The 15,164-nt window shown below is 46.6% G+C and overlaps 1 protein-coding gene across 3 annotated transcripts in view; it reads right to left on the bottom strand.

Moving 5' to 3' along the window:
* HCN4 (hyperpolarization activated cyclic nucleotide gated potassium channel 4) overlaps window positions 1–15,164 on the bottom strand; it is a 337,366-nt gene that overhangs the window by 30,088 nt on the left and 292,114 nt on the right. For all 3 annotated transcript variants that reach the window (XM_029575658.1, XM_029575659.1, XM_029575660.1), the window contains exons 6-7: window positions 13,030–13,270; window positions 11,043–11,207 (exon numbers count right to left, since the gene is read on the bottom strand). In XM_029575658.1, the coding sequence (XP_029431518.1) occupies window positions 11,043–11,207; window positions 13,030–13,270 (406 nt within the window). The remainder of the gene's footprint in view (window positions 1–11,042; window positions 11,208–13,029; window positions 13,271–15,164) is intronic.

The following is a 15,164-nucleotide window of genomic DNA, read 5'->3' as shown; positions in this document are numbered from 1 at the left end:
CTTGGGATTCGCGGCGGCCCGTAAGCGCTGCTCCTCTTCTGCACACGATGATGCTCCTCCTCCTTCCTGCCCACACGGCTACGGCAAAGTTTACTTCCGGGGCCGCGCAGGCAGGAAGGAAGGAGGAGCATCAGCGCGTTTAAACGCGATCTTTTTCTTCGGGCCGTGGTGACGTGAGCTCCACCACGGCCCTGCCGATCTGCCTGCTATATGCGAGTTGCTGCTCAGCCGCCAGTGGGATGAGGTCCACTGGCGGCCGCACGAGTCTCCCTGCGCCCGGGGGCATTGGCTCCCCTCGGGATACCACTGCTCGCGGCACCCCCTAATACTCGGCACCCTAGGCACAGGCCTAGTTCGCCTAGTGCTTCCACCGGCCCTGTTTCTGAGTACCAAGCTCATACACAATGCACGTTACATGAGGCCTAGTGCCCTATGAGTTCCAACTGTCCTTTTACAGTTTTGCAGGGTTTTCTGGTTGGCATTAACAGCAGCGCCTGTTAATATAGGAAACATATTGTAAAATTTTTACTGCAGAAGACTGAACTATAAATGTACATTTTTCATGTAAAATCTTATTATAAATGCATAATTTTTTAAATGTGTGCAAGGAAGGTGAGGCTGCAGCTAGGGAGGTACAAGGCTGTCAGGTTTCTGATGACCCTTGCTCCATGGGAGGAAGCAGAATTCCAGCTGGAGCTTTGCTGCCATGGTCCGGGCTCGCCCCGTCCTCTCTGCTGCAGCAGTAATGCACTTAGCCTTGGCCAGGGCTTAATTTTTCTTTCCCTCAAGTTCTGGAGGAAGCCAGCGGTAGGGATGATTTCTGGTACACCCTCCTCCCCTCTCTGGAGAGTAGGTAGGTAGAGCAGAGCCGTGTGCGCCTTCAGACCTGATCAGGACACGGAACTGCCACGGAAAAGTTTCTACTACCTGCTGCTCTGATCCAGAGGCCACCACCTGGCTCTGCTCTTAGCTCCTTGAAGCAACAAGAGACACCAGAATGAGCCCTGGAGTGTGGTGGTAAACGGGCAGCACGCGGGGCAGAGACAGCTGGGACCTGCTTTGTGCAGCTGATACAGCCCCTCCTCATCTTCCCTGTCTGTCCTTGAAGCCTCCGTCTTATCCCCAGGCTGAGCGAGATGGGGAGAGTGTGCACTGAGCACCGGATGTGACTCATTTTGAATGCTAGGAGCAGCAGCAGCAAAAGAGCTCTGCTATCCACATGCGGCAGCCACGCTAACTGCCTGCCTGCCTGATTCATTCTGTGTCTATGGGAAAATACCTTGATGAATCAGGCCTGAACCGGTTGCTCACACGACACTGATTTCTCCCTTGTACCTTGGGAACTGATGCAATGCCTGTCCTGGTGCGGCTTTCAGTGCTTCCCTAGCTTTTATTTGGCCATATGAGTCCTCTCCATGTCTGCACTGCCTGCTCTGTGGAGGTTGGTGTGCCACACATTTTTGTTAATGTAGGTGTGCGCCTTGGTTGTGAAAAAGGAAACACCGGCATAGGGAACCATAAAAGCAGCAGATTGTGTTGCACACATTCAGTGAGAATGGGGGCAAGATATTGCAATAGAAAGGAAGAAAGTGAGCCAGAAGGAGATGCAGCGTTAGGAGAGGCTTCTATGTGGGATGGATGGGCTGAGCTCTGAGAGAAGCAGCTGGCTGTGGAGCCAGTGAGTGTGAGAGTGCCAAGAAGGGATGAGAACGGGAAAGGGGAGAGGGGCCTGCGGCAACGTGAGGAAGGGGCTGGCAGCAGGCACCAACTTTTACATAATGACGCAGCAGCGCCGAGGACACTGAATGAGCACATGAACCACAAAGGGTCCGTTTTTGTGTCTGTGAGTGTCTGAGCCGCTGGCTGGTAGTACGATTCTCTCATTACTTGGCATCTGGTTCAAGAGCTGATTGATTAGCAAAAGACTAACGCCAGACCAGGAATCCAGGACATACAAGAGATGTAACTAAACTTGTGGGGGCTGACCAACTGCATGGATGGAAGTGGGACTGCAGTTCAGTTTGGTCTAAGATGTGCTCTAAAAGGTTGTTCAGGAAAAACATGAAATTTATGTTGGAGAATGTTTGTTGCAGTTCTCCAGGCTTCAGGTCATATCATGGTGCCTCTCAATGATTGGCTTGGTGTGCTTTTGGGAGCTGCTGAAGCACATGCTACAAAGAAAGTGCACGAGTGAATCACAGATACCCCGTGGGCCAGTTTTGAAAAAATGCCCCGGACTGTTATTTTCCTGCAATCTGCCCCTGGCTACCCTCCAGATGTTTGCCTCTCCCTAGGCACCAGCCTAGTTTACCTATTGACAAATCCGGGCCTGAGGATCATGATGGGGTATTTTTTGAGGGCTCCATATGGTCTATGAGGTTAGGCCACCTAATAGCGTTTTGGTTTTGCATTTGATGCACACCATGTTTTCAGGAGATGTCAAGGAATGCAAGAAGGATTAGATGTAGGTATTTTTTTCCCCCAGGTCCACGTTGGCGTGTGCAGACACGTGTACATGTATTCCAGAAAAAAGGGCTTCTAGTTTATTTTTCTTATTATTAGAATTGGCAATTGACTGAGGAACAGGTTTTGTTTACCGCAATCCCAGCATTTCAGGATTGCAAAATTATACAGGATCCCAGGCTTGGATTCACCTCTTCTTGGGCCAATAAAAAGATTACAAAAAGATGCTGTATTACAAGTTTATGAGCCCTTATAAGGAATAGATTCAGCTGTCAAATGTTATCTCTGACAGGCCTGTGCAACATAGACACATCCAAGAACATTCAGGTTGTTAAACATTGTAACGCACGTTGAAATGCTTTAATCAAAAGATAAAAAGGTTAATTTAAACAATGCGTTCACTTAAACAAAAAACAGAAGCAAAAGAAAGTATTTACACATTGCAATTTCTCAAACTCTGCCTCTGCTACATCTTCCTACCTGTTTTCTGTCAGATGATAAACCCGGTCCATATAGGTGTCGGAATAGGATGGGCCACTGGGGCCCCGGCCCCACCAAAATCTGGTTCTTGCTGCGGGAGATCTGGGGCCGGGTGGGGGCAGGCAGTAGCTATTCGGCAGCGGGAGGGGGGAGTGCAGCGATGCATCAGCTGCATTCCCCACCTCTGGGTCTGACACGCACAGCACGCTACAGTCATTAGATTCAAAGGAGCAGTCAGGCCAGGTAACAGAGGAGGAGAAAGAGGAGGACATGGTCAGAGGCACCATTGCTCTCTCCTCCTGCTGCTGATCCTTGAGAAAATGAGAGGGGGAGGGGACAGAGAGTGGGTATGGGGACAGAGGGGAGGGAGATAGAAACTGATGGGGTTGCGGGGGGGGGGGGGGGGGGGAGACAGCAAGTGATTGGTGGGGGCAGAAGGACAGAGAGAGAGGGGGATAAGGGAGGGGGAAGAACTTGGCTGCCAAAACCAAAAACGCGTCCTGCTGTCCCTGCCACTGCCCCTGCCAGTCCATACCTGCTCTTATGTGAGATTAGTATCCCGCCCTCCGTCATGCTTCATCTTGTCGAGGAGAAGCTGTCAGTCTTGATTGAATTGTATCTTGTGTGCAATGCATTATTTTTATGTTTTACCAATAGACGGGGTTGCAGCGTCAGATTTTTTGTATACGTATGGAGCTTTAGGGGCCATTCTGTGAGGGTAAGAGTAGACTCAGGTGTGTTTGAGAGCATGAGAAAGGGAAAAGTGAAACTGAATGGACTGGGCAATCAAAGACAAGGTAACAAAAATGTAAGTGACAGCTCTATTCAATTTGTATAGTTTTTTCAGACAATTTAAAGGGATCTAAAGTATATTTCATTTTTTTGTTTTTAAGCAAACAATTCCAGAACTAATTTACTTTCCCTTGGGCTCCTAACTGTGAGGTTATTAATTAGCACACCATAGTTTCAGCTAAAAATAAGTGGTCGAGGCATGCACAGTGCTGAAAATCCCCGGCTGTCTGTGTCATCATCTATTTTTATAACTTAGCAAGGAAACATTGTAGGTGCTGATACGTTGTATTGGACCTTTGGAAATGATGGAGTAGTGCAGGCTGGTCAACTCCGGTCCTCGAGAGCCACAGACAGTCCGGGTTTTCAGGATATCCACAATGAACATGCATGAGATAATCTGCATACAATGGAAGCAGTGCATGCAAATCTGTCTCATGCATATTTATTGTCGGGCGGATTTTAAAAGCCCTGCTCGCGTAAATCCGCCCGGATTTACGTGAGCAGGGCCTTGCGCACCGGCGCGCCTATTTTCCATAGGCCGCCGGCGCGCGCAGAGCCCCGGCATGCGCGTAGGTCCTGGGGTTTTTAGAAGGGGGCGTGTCGGGGTGGGTCGAGGGGGCGGGGCCAAACGATGTGACACTTTGGGGGCGGGCCCGGGGGGCGTGGTTTCAGGCTGGGGTGTTCCGGGGGCGTGGCCGCGCCCTCCGGAACCGCCCCTGGGTCGGGTGTCGGCGCGCGTGGATTTACATCTCCCTCCGGGAGGCGTAAATCCGTGGATAAAGATAGGGGGGGGTTTAGATAGGGCCGGGGGGATGGGTTAGGTAGGGGAAGGGAGGGGATGGTGAGGGGAGGGAACGGAGACAGGCTGCGCCGCTCGGCGCGCGCCGGCTGCCCAAAATCGGCAGCCTTGCGCGCGCCGATCCAGGATTTTAGAGGCTACGCGCGTATCTTATAAAATCCAGCGTACTTTTGTTTGCGCCTGGGGCGTGAACAAAGGTACGCGAACGCGCTTTTTTAAAAAATCTACCCCTGTGGATATCCTGAAAACCTGGCCTGTTTGTCGTTCTCGAGGACTGGAGTTGGCCACCCTTGGAGAAGTTACTTTGAGCTTTTGGCCCAAGCCCAGTTCAAGGTATAGGAGCCTTACCTATCAAGACTCCAGCTTCCTCCAGAAGTGGTACAACCATTGGCACGCTTCTCATGAAATTTAGAAAGGGATTCCTTCTGCAGCGATGTGAGCAGTACCCTCTCCTTTCAGAGTCCGGTACAGGAGAGGCAGGTGAATTTACTTGTGCAAGGAACTGAAAGTGTTGCCGGAGATCAGCAGGTTTGATTGAAGGGGGTCAGGCTCACCGTGTTCCCTTGCCTGTCTGGTTTTGAATGTTTAGTCCCCTGGGGTTATTCCAGCAAGGGCCGGTCCTGGTTGGCTCCCAAGCTGGGAGCCAGGTCCTCATGATTAATTTCAAAGAGCTGGTCCAGAATGGCTGAAACCTTATGCATAGCCAGAGATGTCACACTTAGTCCTCAGTGTCCAATTAAAGGAAGGCATCTTTTTGTGTTGTGTAGACTCGCTGACAGCCAGAGCATATGAATGAGATTAGAAGGAGCTAATAAAGAGCAGCTCGAAAGAACATTTTTAACATTTTTGTACATAGTGTTGGCTTTTCAAGATCTATATCCATAGTCAGCCCTGTAGGTATGTAGCTCATCCAGCTGTGGGATGCATATAAGGGTTTTGTTAGTATAAAAGGCAATTTTTTTTTGTCATTGTTGTCTTTTTCGCCTAGACCTAGGGTTTTTTTTTCTTTAAAAGACACACACACACACTATTCTGGGAGTAATCCTATTTCTTTCAGAAGTAAAGAAAGACTGTCCTAATATAGAGTGTATTTTGGATTCATACAGCATCTTCCATTCAAGAAGAATCCTAATTCATATCTACCATTATAGTATTTGACAGGCAAAGATATGGCATGCATGCCATGGTAAGATATCTCTGGCAAAAACAAAACAAAAGATTTTGTACAGGTACCATAAAGCAATAAGTAGTTAATGATGAATGGTACACACTTGCTCTAAAACAAACAAAACTACCTTTAATATAGTTAAAAAAATAATTTAAATCACCAAAACTATCAAAAAATACTTTATCCTAAAATAATTAAAATATAAAATACAATAAAATCAGACAAAACAATATAAAAAATGAAAAGCAATCCATTGGTTGCACATAACCCCCACAATTAATCGGAATGCACATATACAAAAAAAACCCAAAAACATGTCAAAGAATCAAAATCATATATCAAGTAACCCTCACACTAACACATCAATACCTATCAACCACCATTGGTTTGATTATTTAACAATATCAGGGCTCACCTTTCATTATTTGAGTAAGAACATAAGAATTTGCATTATTGGGTCGAGGGTACATCAAGCCCAGTATTCTGTTTCCAAAAGTGGCCAATCCAAGTCACAAGTACTGGCAAGATCCCAAACAGTAAATAGATCCCATGCTGCTATGGCACAGTGATAAGTGGTGGCTTTTCTTAAGTCTACTTGATTAATAACAATTTACTGACTTCTTCAGGAACTTGTCCAAGCTTTTTTTTTTTTTACCCAGCTATGTTAATTGCCTTAACCACATCCTCCAGTAATGAATTCCAAAGCTTAACTGTGCGTTGAGTGAAAAAGAATTGTTCTCTGATTTGTATTGAATGTGCTACTTACTAACTTTGAGTGCTCCCTAATCTTAACATTCCCCACCTGGATTTGATATTGTACGTGCAAAAATCAGGATGCAAACATTTTTTATGAAACTCCTGTGGAATGAAACACAATAGCCCGGATTTTCAAAGGTCCTTGCGCTTGGCTGGGCCTTGTGCATGCTGCGTGTATTTTAAAACAGGACCAGCCACGCGTGTAAACCCCGGTACACTCACAAGTGCTGGGTCTCTCCAAAAGGGCAGGCCGAGACAGCGCCATTCTATGCTGAGCCAGGGAAGCGCATGCCGACAGTCTTCCAGCTCGCGCAGATTACTTCTGCTCTAGAGGAGCAGTAAGTAATAAAATAAAAAAATTGGGGAAGGTTAGGTTTAAGGGGTAGGGAGGGAAATGGGAAGAGGGAGGAAGTTTGGGTAGAGGGGTAGGGAAGTTTCCTTCCAGTCCGTTCCTTAATTGGAGTGGACTGGGAGAGGCCTGATTGCGTCACCACGCATATTTAGAGAAAATTTGCCCCCCCCCCCGCCCCGCGTGCATATTATAAAATTAGTGCATCCATGTGTGTGCACGCCGGGAACCGCGCGCACATGGACAGCTGTGCGCTTCTTTGAAAATCGACCCCAATTTGTGTAGAGCCTGTTGTAAGCTTAACTTGATTAAGAAGAATGTCATTCAAATAATAAATGGTGAGCCCTGTTATTATTATATAATCAGTCCAATGTTGGTTGATAGCAGTGGTGATTTTCTGCCAGATCACCAACCGAGAACCTTTTTGAACTTGTTTCCTATTTCCCATTGGGAAACAATGGAAGGTACAGGTTGCTGCTAGATCAGATCCAGTACCTTTTTTTATTTAGATTAAAATTACCAACGATGTGCTAGTCTATTGATGTGTAGTATTGTGGTACTGATGTGTTAGTTTAATGGAATTATGTCATTTCGTCTGAGGCTTATTTGAATATAATTTTGATTCTTTGATATATGTTTTTGATTTATTGGTATATGTGTGGATTTTGATTTATTGTGGGGATTGGTGTGGAATAAACTGATTTATTGTTTTTAATGTTATATGTTTTGTCTGATTTGTTGTTTTTGAGATTTTGTATGAGTTGATTATGTTAGGATCCACTGTTTTTTTGGTCATTTTATTCAGTTACATTGCTTCTGATTGTGGAAACTCCTTGGGATCACCACTAGATGCCTTTAGCCTAAGACCTGTGTTAGGAGAGGAGAGTTCCACTCACAACAGCACTTCCTGTGAGGCTGCTGGAATGGCGAGCTCCTGACTGCACAGCGGCAGGCAGTTCGGTCTGGCAGGTTGAGTCAGCTTTGAAGGAGTATAACCTGTCCATTTTTTGTTTTCCCTTCCTTCTATTACCAGGCCTCATGGCTGGGGACGCTGTAAACAGGGGAGTCCTATCCTTTTACCGAATACAAACTTGTCTCGTAGGCTTTGTCAAGTTGTGAGTTAAGAATTGTATTCTTTTGGAGATTCATGTCTGGAATTTATTTTTCCTGTGAATCCCTGGTCATGGCTCGAGAATGGGAAAGTCATACCTTGTGAAGGATAGGGGTAGAGAAGACCTGCAGCTCCCCTCTCATCGAGTACAAAGACAGTGGTGACTCACCACAAGAGAGCCCTGGCTGTGGTATTTTTGGAGGAGATTTTACCATCACTCTTCCTACCTTGTAGATGAGAAAAGGAGAAGAGCTGATTTGTTTTTTCTTGTGGATCTGGACCTTTTAGTCTGAAAGATCCAAATTTGCTATTTTCAGAGGAGAACCGAGAGTAAGAAGTTAGTGTTATCTGGAGACCCCATCCCTGGCAGCAGAAAAAGAGAAGATGACTGGGATTTTTGAGACTTGGCAGTAAATCTGGACCTCAGGAATTGTTGGGGAAGGATGCGTAATCCCTGTCTTTCTGAATAAAATCAGAAGGGCGCCGTAATTTTATTAAAGTTAGTTTTGTTTGTTTTAACGCAAGGTTACCATTCTTTATTAACTATGCTTTTTTCCTGTTTTCTTCAGATGGATCCTTCATCCAGTTTTTGGCTAAAATAGCCTTTTTCACCTCACTTTTTAACCCTGCTGGAAGTCGTTTGGCATGCTTTCCACCTATTTAATGTGAGGAACACATCTGGACTGCGCTTCTAGGATTGTATTTCTAAACAATGTCCACGCCTGTTGTACACTCTTAACCTTTGTAGCTGCACCTTTTTTTTTTTTTTTTTTCTATTTTCCTCATTTTATCAAAGTCTTCCTTTTGAAAGTTTAGTGCTAGAGCTGTAAATTTGCTTATTGTCCCCCCCCTTCCAGTCATTAATTCAGGTCTGATCGTGTTATGATCACTACTGCAAAGTGGCTCCACCACCGTTACCTCTCTCAACAAATCCTGCGAGAAGTTTGCCTGTGCCACGGGCACCTGTGAGTTAGAAACGGGACTGTAGCCGGGGTGGGATATGAATATTTTTTTTTACCTACGTGCCACATTGTTGTTTTGTGCTAATTCTCTGCTTGTGGGTTTAGTCCTATAGCAGCATTTAACTCATGCCAAAAATTCTGACGTGACTTGTCTTAGGGCAGGGGAAGGAGAAGCAATTTCGGCTTTCGCTAGGACAGAGAGGGGAGGAGAGAAGAAAGCAAAGCCAGCAGCTACCACCTGCTGTGTAGGCAGGCAGGTAACTCTTTGCATCTCCCTTCCATCAGGGTAAGAACTCACCTTGCAAGACGCACTGCTTGTGGGACAGAAAGGTAGCAAAATTTAAAGGGCAGTGTGCCTGTATGATGTCCGGCAAAGCAACACAAAGGGAGAGAGAAAAAACAGGGACCCCCAGAAACCACAGGTGACCGGGAGTGATGTATACAGGATATGACATAAAATCCAGTTCCTTTCCTGTGGCGCATGGGAAGGTTTAATAGCAAAAAATGTTTCAAGTTAGTGTGAGGATAGCAGGGAGCCATGCTGAAGCAGATAAACAGTCAATGAGGGCGCACCCATAATGCTGTGTAAACCCTACAAGGCCTGTTTTGTAAGAATGGGGAATAGAAAATGGAAAAATGAAACTGTAGCTATGGCCTAGCCCAGCAGCAGATGTGACCCTGCCCATTCTCTCTGCCTCAGAGTAGCCCTGGGTAGGCTTGTACGAGCTAGGAGTACAAAATAAAATAACACATGGTATAGCAGCAGGCTACTGCACTGCAAGCCTAATATACAGACAGGAAGGACCAAGAACTCATCACATCGATGGCAACCACGACGCACTCAGAACTATCCCAAGAACAGATTGCCAAGCTGTCACTTTGCAGTAGGGATGTGAATCGTTTTTTGACGATTTAAAATATCGTCCGATATATTTTAAATCGTCAAAAATCGTTAGGGCCACGATACAATACCAATTCCCCCGATTTATCGTCAAAAAATCGTAAATCGGGGGAAGGGGGAGGGCAGGAAAACCAGCACACTAAAACCCCCTGAAACCCCACCCCGACCCTTTAAATTAAATCCCCCACCCTCCCGAACCCCCCCCAAATGCCTTAAATTACCTGGGGGTCCAGCGGCGGTCCGGAACGGCAGCGGTCCGGAACGGCATCCTGCAATTGAATCGTGTTGTCTTCAGCCGGCGCCATTTTTCAAAATGGCGGCGAAAATGGCAGCGGCCATAGACCAACACGATTCGACTGCAGGAGGTCGTTCCGGACCCCCGCTGGACTTTTGGCAAATCTTGTGGGGGTCAGGAGGCCCCCCCAAGCTGGCCAAAAGTCCCTGGGGGTCCAGCGGGGGTCCGGAAAACAATCTCCTGCCGCGAATCGTTTTCCGTACGGAAAATGGCGCCGGCAGGAGATCGACTGCAGGAGGTCGTTCAGCGGGGGTCGGAACCCCTGCTGAACGACCTCCTGCAGTCGATCTCCTGCCGGCGCCATTTTCCGTATGGAAAACGATTCGCGGCAGGAGATCGTTTTCCGGACCCCCGCTGGACCCCCAGGGACTTTTGGCCAGCTTGGGGGGGCCTCCTGACCCCCACAAGACTTGCTAAAAGTCCAGCGGGGGTCCGGAACGACCTCCTGCAGTCGAATCGTGTTGGTCTATGGCCGCTGCCATTTTGCGCCGCCATTTTGAAAAATGGCGCCGGCTGAAGACAACACGATTCAATTGCAGGAGGCCGTTCCGGACCGCTGCCGTTCCGGACCGCCGCTGGACCCCCAGGTAATTTAAGGCATTTGGGGGGGTTCGGGAGGGTGGGGGATTTAATTTAAAGGGTCGGGGGTGGGTTTTAGGGGGTTTTAGTGTGCCGGCTCACGATTTTCACGATACTTTAAACACCCAAATGGCAACAATACGATTCCCTCCCCCTCCCAGCCAAAATCGATCGTTAAGATGATCGAGGACACGATTCACATCTCTACTTTGCAGCACTCATTCTTTTATGGTAAAGAAACAGTTTGGAAAACTACGTTCGAGGCATTCTCTGCCCATTTACTCAAAACATGTCTTATCCCACTTGAACGACAATAATAATAATGCAATAAATTACAAAATTCCAGTTCTAACACCCTGCCTGCCCCCCCCCCCAATATTTTCTTACCTATTCTGTCCAGCCGGTCCAAGGCGACTGTCTCAAAAGCCCTGCGCATCATGGGGTACTCTTCCAGCACTTCATTGAAGTGGTCCACGGAGAGGGAGTAGAGCCTGCAGTAGGTGTCGGCCCGCACGCTGGCCGTGCGCCGGCCCCGGGTCAGCAGGCAGATCTCTGGAGGACAAGAAGGGAAGACCCTCAGTAATCCGGTGTCCTCTCACTCAGCAAAAACCAATTCAACAGTAATGTCTTAGTCAAATCCATTTACCTACCTTGGCACAACCTAAAACTTAAAACAGTTCAAATCCCTTTGTGTAACTGAATTAAGTAACTATTAACTAAGATAATGAGAGCATGCCATACATAGCCCTGAGGTGTTAGGAAAACATCCCTTGTGCTCTTGAGTCTGGTGTGGTGTTTATGTTGTAGATTTGCTAAATGGTATAGTCTTATGTCTTTTGCACACTTCCTATAATAATGCTGTGGATTTCACAAAATTGTGTGATACGAGGTAAGAGTGAAGGAGTATCCTAATGCAAACCAGGGTTCAAATCCCTCGACTTGTGATCTTGGGAAGTCACTTCACCCTCTATTGCCTCAAATATAAAGCATAGATTGTAAGCCCTTTTGGGATAGGGAAATACCTACAGAACCCGAATCTAATCTGCTTTGAAATGCCGAATATAAATAAAGATTTCAGGATCTAAATATGTATTACCCTAGAGGACAGGGGACTATGATAGAGATCTTAAAATACCTCAAAGGTATAAATCATTTCTGTAAACCGTTCTGATGGCAAAACCGAATGATGGTATACAAAACACGACAAATAAACAAACAAATAAATAAATTTGACAATAGGCAACTTTTTCAAAATAAAAAATGCTCTAGAACACAAATCTATAGCCTATGGGGCCTTTCTGGCACATGGGGCCCCTTCATCTAGGCTAACTGGCATTTTAAAATCTGCATACTTTCTGGTCCACCAATGCTGTAGCTCCAGTGCCGACCACGCTGACATCATCAGCAAAAGCCCAGTGTCTCGTGAGCCTCTACAGTAGACTGACTGGGACTTTGTAATGCCATCGGCAGGGTCAGCCTTGGCACTACAGAATCAGTCATTCTCCCCGCTCACTCCTGCCCATTTCTGGGTGGAACCACCCTCCCCACTCCTCTCCCCTGCCGCCTACCGTGCTTCACTTTTCTCTGGGAGATCTCACCCTTTCCCCAACTCCTTTTTCCCGCAGGGACCCTCCCTGAGTCCCTGGAGCCGGCAAGAGCCAGAGATGTGTCCCCCAGGTTACAAACGTTTTCCCATCACTGTTCAAGAGGTCACAGCATGAAGCTCCAGGCGATAGCCCAAGGAGTAGCATCAGAAAATGTTTCTTCATGGAATGGGGGGAAGGGTGCTTGGAACAGCCTCCCAGTGGAAGTGGCAATGGGAAGGGAATTCAAGAAAACACGAGATCAGCACCGAAGATTCCTGCTTACAAGGAAATCAAGTAAAAGCCAGAGATCATCCGAGCTCTACGGCGCTGAATCAGGAACGACAGTGGGGCCTTATGGTCCTTATCTGCTTTTGTAGCCTATGTCTCTGTGCTGTGGATTAGTGCAGTATTCCTCTGGGTATACTATGGCTTTCATACCCCTTCTTGCAATATTTCCATGGTAATGTGATTTGACACGCCATTGTGTACAGTATTTCTATGATGATACTATGAGTCTGAAAGGTCCTAGTGCAGTACTTCTGTAGTGATGCTGTGGATTTGAAATACTATATATATCTATATATATATAGATATAGATATACACATACACACACATACATTAGTGCATCAGTAGGGCGTTAATGTATTACTGAAATAATAATAAATCTGCAGTAACACGCCAGGCAAAGGTCCATCAGCAAATCAAATGAAAATAATGTTATTGATGCCTGGCGCATTTGCAACTGAGCCCCAGGACCAGGTTTACCCCCCATGTTGAGAAATCCCACCTCCAAAATAAGAGCCGTCGGCCAGTTTTGTCTCTTTGTTGCCCTTGGTGAGCACGCTCACGACCCCATGCTGAATGAAGTACATCTTTTTTCCAATGGTGCCTTCCCGGATGATATAATCTCCTGGTTGGAACACCTCGAACCTCAGCTTTGTCAGCATAGAAGTCACAAAGTTCGGGTCAGCATTAGCAAAGAGAGGCATGGATGCCACTAACTTCCTGCAGTTGAAGTTAATGATTTCCTGTAAAAAAAAAACAACCCAGAGATATAAAGGTCAACAAATACGTTGGAGGCAACACTGTTTTAGTACATTTGTGACTGGCTTTTGAGAGCTCTGCTCACTTCATCAGGCCAGGCAAGAATGAGCTAAGGATGATGTTGCCTGAATATACCAGCAGGTGGGGGGGGGGGGGGGTGGTAGAAAATTGACGGAGATAACAAAACGCACAGCGACAGTAGAACTGTGTCGGGTAATGGGTGAGGAAATCAATGTCCTGATAAAGTCCTGGTGTGAAGGTAATAGACACCCTAGGGCAGGAGTAGGCAACTCTGCTCCTGGAATGCCACAAATAGATTTGGTTTTTAGGTTATCCACAAGGAATATGTATGAGGTATATTTCCCGAGTAACATCACCAACTGGACACATAAAAACTGTTCCAAATGTATTCATACTCTGTATTTTTTTTCATTTTGCCAGTTTTTATGTTTTTTACCATCTCTAAACCAGTTATCCGTTCACCTAGTTATTTTAATTTAAATACCTCCATGTTATTTTTGTTCCCTGTAAAGGCTTCTGCCTGTGCGGCAGCTGTCCTACTCGATTTTCAAGTTATTTGTAAACCGATACGATGTGCAAACGGCTGTTGGTATATAAAAATGTTAAATAAATAAAAATAAAAACGTCGAAAGGATCTGTCCCTATAAGGTGAGGGTCAGTCTCTCTAATTTACGTTGTGGGTTCAACAATTTGGGTCATGCAGATGGTGAAGAGGACCGTGTTAAAAGCAGCGGGGCTGAACACCTGGTTCCTGGCTGGGACAAGGTGAGCATTGGCTCTCTTTCCCTTCATGCACCTGGTCCTCCTATTTCACAATCAGTGCTGGCATAAATAACGTTTCAGAAACAGAATCACACCACTCTCAGACTTAACCCAACTTTATTTTCCTGGATTTTCCAGGCAGCACCTATGTATATTTTAGAAGACGTTACCCAGTTAGTACTGGATTCTCAGAGTTCATGGGTTTACACGGTCAGAGTAAAACAGAATCTAGACACTTCAGTCACAGACACCCCTTTCCATTCTTCAAGTTTTTCTCTGTCTCTTTGGGGGCCATGGAGCTCAAATTCCTAATTATATCCCGAGTCCTCTCAAACCCGGCGCCACAACCTCTCGACCTCAGGTACCTCGCTCCGACTGTCCTGGGCCTCTCCCTTTAGCAATGTGCTGGCTTTCCCCGGTTTCCTCCACACTCCGGTCCTCCTTAGACTCTCCTCCTTCACCACCTCCTCCAAACTTTGTTTCCTCAAGTGGGGGAATTGCCTTCTCCCTTGTAGGGAAAAGCCTCTGAGGCACCCACACCATACAGGAGGGGTCCCTGGCCCCACCAGCCCATGGAGGGCCCTCTCTTCTGAAGCTCCAACCTAGAAAGGGCAACTCCCCCCAATTTGATCCAGAATTCAAACCCTGCTGGGCCACGTCCCAAACTCATCAAAACCCCTCAAGCTACATTGCCTTAAAATATCCCAGAAACCACATCCCATATCACACAGAATGCCATCCAGAGGACACTTAGCATGACTACAGCTTAAAAACATTTAACATTTTCCATAACACTTCAAACAATGACAAATTTTGGGGTCTCTCCCCCTACCCAAAATATCTTGTACTACCAAACCAGAATGGGACACAGTCCAGGGGTCCTCACACACATGCACTGCCTCTACTGATGGCAAATATCATGCATAATGTGGGTCTCCTGAAAACCAGACCTGTCTGTGGCCCTCCAGGACTGGAGTTGTCAACCCCTGTCCTAGGGCTTAGGTGAATCTTCAGCCTTAGGGCACCACCCTCCCTCCCCCATTAACTTTTAGACCCGTAGGTCACCACCTCCTCTGAGATTTTGATAAAGTCAAC

Source organism: Rhinatrema bivittatum, chromosome 13, assembly GCF_901001135.1.
Source record: "Rhinatrema bivittatum chromosome 13, aRhiBiv1.1, whole genome shotgun sequence".
NCBI classification, from domain to species: domain Eukaryota; kingdom Metazoa; phylum Chordata; class Amphibia; order Gymnophiona; family Rhinatrematidae; genus Rhinatrema; species Rhinatrema bivittatum.
Note: the sequence above shows the minus strand (reverse complement) of the source record. Positions and strands in the feature narration are given on the sequence as shown.